General features: G+C 43.9%; 1 protein-coding gene across 1 annotated transcript in view; it reads left to right on the top strand.

Annotated features, from left to right (window-relative positions):
* Nucleotides 1–532: 532 nt before the first annotated feature.
* The window catches only part of LOC134571338 (dynein axonemal assembly factor 8-like), a 68,592-nt gene continuing 62,795 nt past the window's right edge, over nucleotides 533–6,329 (top strand). The window contains exons 1-5 of the mRNA XM_063429540.1: nucleotides 533–685; nucleotides 1,329–1,436; nucleotides 1,631–1,948; nucleotides 2,600–2,702; nucleotides 4,658–4,829. Of these exons, the coding sequence (XP_063285610.1) occupies nucleotides 533–685; nucleotides 1,329–1,436; nucleotides 1,631–1,948; nucleotides 2,600–2,702; nucleotides 4,658–4,829 (854 nt within the window). The remainder of the gene's footprint in view (nucleotides 686–1,328; nucleotides 1,437–1,630; nucleotides 1,949–2,599; nucleotides 2,703–4,657; nucleotides 4,830–6,329) is intronic.

The following is a 6,329-nucleotide window of genomic DNA, read 5'->3' as shown; positions in this document are numbered from 1 at the left end:
TAATTTGTAAATGTCTCCCTAACCCAGAAATGGTGTATTCCTTTAAAACATGTGCCATTGAGATTTATAATCTGGTTAGTACAATATTTTAGGCTAGGGCTAGTGTTAACCCCTTAAGGACACATGACATGTGTGACATGTCATGATTCCATTTTATTCCGGAAGTTTGGTCCTTAAGGGGTTAAACTGTACATATCAAGGTCTGCCCTGGGAGTTGTTATTTGTTAAAGTGTAGCCGGCAAGACAGGTTCACTTTAAAATCATGTAGGAGCTAAAGGTACCATCCAAGCACCATAACCACTATATACTGTAGTCCGTCCTTTCCCTGTTTTATGTGAGACTGGTATATGGTATACTTGTATGTAAGATCTACTTTATATATTTTGGGGACCTGCTTTATCTACGCTCAAGGGTTTATTCTGTACATTTTGGGGGATCCACCCAGTACATGTATATTATATGTTGGATAATCTACTGTAAAAGCCATGGAATCCTCACTAAATTATTTTTGATGCACTTCAAGGTTAGAAATATGGCATCTGTTCATAAGATGAGCTCGGAGGAAGACACATTGCAGATGACTACTACGGCCGACCCCACATGGCCAGGAGCCTCCGGCTGGGATTCCATCTTTTCCACAGTGAAAGAACAAGTACCTTCTCTGGATTCAGATGAGGCGTCCCTGGTGAGTGTTCAGACTCGACCTGTTAATTATTATTAGTATTATTTTATTATTTATATAGCGCCAGCAAATTCCGTAGCGCTGTTAATGCGGGCCTTTTCATATTCATGTATTTAATATAACTAAGACATAGTGGGTCCTACTGCTAGGGCAATCCGTTCTGGAGTGTGGGCTTGCTGATCATTTCACACAAAAACTACAACTTCAAACACCAATCCTAAACAAGCCTGCAGTCTCTGAAAAAGACACCCCTCTCAGCATCTCCACTAAATGCAACCTGTTATAACTGCTAATAGTTATCTGGGTTTTATGTATGTTAAATGTATTTTGTTTAAGGGGCATAATTATAGTGGCAATACAGACCTGGAATTGAAACCCACCTTTTAAGGCATTTGAAGAATGATAATTAAAAATATGCAAATATTGTTAAAAATGTATTAAAATAAAAAAAGAGCCTATCTTTTATAATAACATTGTGATCCATTTGATGTACCGTAGGTAGATGTGGATCAGCCACCAGTAAAAGCCAAAACGCACCTTCTGTTCTCCTCACCTTAAGTCTTCTTATTATCCATTGATAAAATGGCTGGACCCAGTCACAATCTGCCAATCAATCACAAAAGGCTTTTTTCTTTTGTTTCAACAGTCTGACGGTGACGATGAGGAGATGCACATTTTCCAGAGAGATCATGTTTGTTTTATGCCAGACCTGTCAGAAGAACTATTAGGAGAGGTCCAGGACACTAAAGTCCAGGTGAGCATCTGCTTTGACACATCCTAACTCTGAGAAGCATTTGATTGGATGCTGCCCAGCATGAATAAGGAAGTTAGTGCCGGGCAAAAAGAGGTTGGATTTTAACTGTCTTGCTTGGGTACATTAAAATAGGCATATTTAACCTAGACTGGTCCATGGTACCCTGATGTGTATGACCTTCATTACTTTTCTAGGATGATTCTGGGCTAATGAACTTTGAGAGAGAGGGATGGACGGAACCAAAGGAGAGCTCTCGTGACGATCCAAACCTCACATTCACCAACCATGACACAAAGCAAATAACCCCTGACCCCAGCACTAGAACGGAGCCCCTGTTCTCGGAGAAGACCGAGACCCTAAATGGAGAAATGAAGGAATTGGTTAAGATTGAGTGCTGTGAATTTCAGCTTAGTGTAGAGGATTCACTTATACGGGATAGTCAGAGCGTTGAGGTGCAGAGTGGAAAGGATCTGAATGGACACCTAGATCCCGTCCTGCTCCACGAGAAGCAGGTAAGGCTGTCGTGCAATACACAGAGATGAAGCTCACGTGGCGCTGCTATCAAAGCAGCCGATTAACTATGGGCCTCATTCACAAAAGGTGATGTTGAGTTAAATACAAATAAAAACCATGTGTATCTCCGAGGGATATCTTCTCCTTAATCTGTTAATTTACACCCCTACAAACTCAGAGTGGCCCCGATGGTGAAATATAGTGGGGGATTTTTTCCTGTATACAGTTCTGTTTCTTTCACCCCTGAAATAGTTTCCGCGTGCCATTTAAACTTTTCATAACTATCTTTTCATTCAATAATGTTCATTTGTTTCAAACTCTTGATACCATCTCAAATATATAAGCGAAGTCTAGACCGCAACAAAGAAAATTACATGTAACATAACGAGTACTTGTTCATTATACAGGATATAACCCTCACTGTTGTTTAGGACAGGACAGAAGTCCGTCGTGGGTAAGGTGTTTAAAGAGAACCAGAGAGAGTTGTTATGGTGTAGAAATATATATTATCGCTCTGATTGATAAATAAATTAAGAATAATTTTACCCGAGTCTTCCTTACTTTTCTCTTCCTGTATGTCAATAAATGTTTATTGAGAGATTTTCTGTTGATATGGTAATAAAGACGTTGGGCTGTATATCCTCCTTAAGGGTGCAGAGCAGTGGGACCTTGACCGGGTTCTCCAGCAGATCATGGAGATCGGGGAGATCCATCTTCCAACCAGCCTCGATACAGCATGTCTCCGAGACTCTGGTACGTGGAGCACTGTCTGTTCGTGTGTCACTATAACTATGTGCGTGTCAGGGCTGTAGCATGTCCTGTCACCTGGCCAGTAGCTAGACGAACCCACGTCATTCAGCCCCCTTTATGGATTTCTAATCGTACATGTAAGGGGCTTATGTAATTCAAAAAACATAGTGCACTGTCTCTTTAAGAGAGCTCGAACACTTTAGTGTTCCAACTTTTAATTGGGGCTTTGCCTATTGAAAGTCACTGGTCAAAACAGAGGAAAATAGGCAAGAAACATTAACCAATCATTTTGCATGAAGACAAATAAATGTTTCACAAGTTTAGTTAGATCACACTTTTTTTTTTTAATTCTTTATTTTTGTTGTGCTCAGAATTACAGATGCGCTTATATCGCCACGACAACAGATATAAGCTAGTAGTGTAACACAAAATAGTCAGTAACATGGCAAGCATTTACAGCACATTTTTTAAAAGGTCAGGTTTGGTCGGACTGTCTGTAACATGAGTGACATCCATGCTGGGAACTACATGAAGGAAAAATAGACCGTTTGAGTTATCTTATAAGCTTTCAGAGATTAAACGTGGTTGAGGCCTACGTGGTGCCTCTAGGGCTTAGTAAGTGTGTGAGCATCGTTTTAATAATAATAATAATGCCAGGTGCCTTAGGCCGAATATGTGACAGGTGAGAATATCTAGGGAGTTGAGTGGTTAAATAGCATGAAGCACAGCGAAGGTTGGTTGCCGGCATTATCAGTGTGAATGTGTCAGCTAGTCAGCATGTTGTGTGTGACATTTTCTTAAATACAAATGACATTCTATCACTGGACATTTATATGAGGCCTAGACAATTCAAATAAAAACAATAATTATAATAATAATAATAATAAGGCAGCGCAGTCATGCAACTCAGAATCAATCAACAGTGGGCTAATGTTAATTTGAGAATTGAAGAGAAAAATTTAAAAAAATGATAAAAGAAGCCCAGGCTCTGCGCTACTAGGTACTTGGTAATGCCAGGCTCAGTCAACCGATGCCGCTTAGTGGTCTTTTGCCGGGTTCCAGCTGCTCCGCTATCCTGCTATGGTGTTTCCAGCCGCTCTGTACACTGCAGGAGGTTTTTGTGACTGCGGGATCCGTGCCCCATTCCGGTAGGGCGGGCTTGCTAGCTTGAGGGGGGCCTTGTGAGGCGATGTTCAGCGGGTGGTGGTGTCTCCTCCGGGGCATACCCGGGTGAGGGTCTGCTGCTTGATAGTGTTGACTGAAGAGGTGTGGTGCAGTTTGCCCGGGATCCCTCAGCCGCGTCCGGTCCTGGGTTGATTCAAGGTGCCGCAGCCGTTTCCCAGGTAGGTTTAGTTTCACCTGGTGCTTGCGTGGATGGGTTGCCGCCTTTGGTGGTTGTAGTCTCTTGGCTTTTCTGGTTCTTCCTTTTTTCCGCCCCTGGCACCCTTTGCATGCTTCCTTTACAAGCGGAGGTGTACGCTCGCGTCGGGGGTTCACTGGCACCATGGTGGCGAACCTGTGAACCTTTGCCTGTTGCTCCCGGATTGCTATCTTCCTCCAAAACCTGGCGAATAGCTCATCTAGTCTGGCTTCAAGGTCGGTTTTCTCTATGTCTCGAACACACGTGGTGGCGGCCATTTTGCCTGGCTGCGTTGCCTCTCGCTGCTCATTAGATTCTACCCCAGAGGCCCGGGCAGGGAGGTTGCCCCTCAGGGCTGGCCCGGGATGACCCCCGCCGGTCCAGGGGGGGGAGCAGGGCATCAATGGGTCTGTGCCTCCAGTGTTTGGGAGAGTAGAGTGGCCGTAGATCACACTTTTTGAATGGAAACACAAATAGACACAAAAGCAGTCAGTATTGTTTGACTGTGAAATGCCATGCGTGTCTGTGGTGTAGATGGTTTAAAAAGAAAAAATTTAGATTTTTTTTTTAAATTAATTTGTCTTTTTTTCCCTCCCAGATGAGCTGATGCCTCCTCCGCTGCTGCCCTTTGAAAGTTATTCAGCAGCACGCCAAGACCAGATCATGAAACAGCTGGCGGATCTGAGTGCTAGGCAGTTGCAGTCCGTTCCTCGTGTTCAGCAATTGGCAATTGAGACAAAGGAAGATGAGAGCAGGGGAAGCTCCTGCAGGTGACTTTCAAAATGGGATGAAACCAGCGTGGATGGGTGGGCAGTTGGTGAGAGTGTCCTCAGGGGAGTGCGAAAGGATTTCTAATGAAAACAATCATCCATGGATTAAGAAGAGGGAATCTGTAACATTAAAACCGTAACACATTACAATGCAGTATCTCTGACCCCCATATCATGTAGCATAATATAATTATGGACCATTTATCCAAGTCATTCAGTAAATAATTGAAAGGACACTACAAGCACTATATAGTCACATAATCTAAAAAGACATGTGTCAATCAAGTTCAGCCTTTCTCACATCTGTTTTTTTTTTTTTTTAAATTCTTTATTTTTGTAGTGCGTATTTTAGTTACAGGCATACACATGGTACCCCAACGGCATTCCATATGTAGGTTACATTACATTAGTTACAGTATGGGGTCGATAAGCGGTGCACATTTTTTTTCGTGTACAAATATTAATGAACATAGTATTTGAATCAAGATTGTATAAACATGCCTGCAATACATATCTAGTCTATGCTGCTGACTTCAGTTTGCAAAAGGGAACGACCTAGACATATATACAAACAGGCTGAGTTGAATATTTAAATAATTAAAGCAGGTCTAACGACTCTGGCCCAAGTTAAGCTATCTTAGCTGGGTCGCTGCTTGACAGGAAAGCTAGGCATACGTAACAGGCCAATATAAAGGCTATGTGCTTGTTTATGCTATATATTGCTACGATGTGGGCTGTATTTACCGATGGACAGCCTTGATATATTTAACTAAAGATTACTGAGGCTTAACATATTATCAAGGTGGGTTTAAATGATTAATGTCACCCTGGCTGGTCTAACTTGCACGGGTTGGTTTAGGCCCTGGGGATTGTCCGTGAGGCTGGTAGGTTGCTTCTCCGGTACGCGCCGCTTCATGCTCAATCGATGTCTGGCTTGACTTGGTAGTGTTGTTGGGTATAATTAACCACCAGAGTGGGGGTTCGGGCAAAGTCCAGTAGTTGGTGTCCTGTGGGTCATCCGGATCGGGCATCAGCTTGGCAGAGTCCGCTGGGGTAAATAATAAGTCGCTTAAAGACTGTTGCTTGGTGTCGTTAGTATCCTCTCGCTTGAGCTGCCGCTTTGCAGAGCTTGTGGTCAGCGGGTAATCCTATAGGTGGTTTGCGGGAGCATGCCGTCGTGTGCAGTAGTCCCTGGTCCTCAAGGTGAGTAAGTGCAGTCAGCGGCTTGGACAAGCTATTTGTTCTGCTTACTCTTAGTGGTTCTCGGTGGTGGGCTAGTGTAGACCTCTCTCGATGGTCTGTAGTGCGAGGAATGAGGGTCGCAGGCTGCTCCTCCTCCCCAATGCTCTGTCCGGAGGTCCCGAGCATTGCTGGGGGCTCGTTATAGTGGTAGCTCGCCTCTCGCCGCGACGCACATGGCGTCCGCCATTTTGTGCAGTGCGCCCGGGTAGTCATGCGAAGCGGTAGTGTCCCTGGGCCTAGCTCGCCGAGCCGTTGGGT

The sequence above is a fragment of the Pelobates fuscus genome, chromosome 8 (assembly GCF_036172605.1).
Source record: "Pelobates fuscus isolate aPelFus1 chromosome 8, aPelFus1.pri, whole genome shotgun sequence".
NCBI lineage: Eukaryota > Metazoa > Chordata > Amphibia > Anura > Pelobatidae > Pelobates > Pelobates fuscus.
The sequence above is the reverse complement of the archived record's forward strand: the minus strand, read 5'-3'. Positions and strand labels throughout refer to the sequence as shown.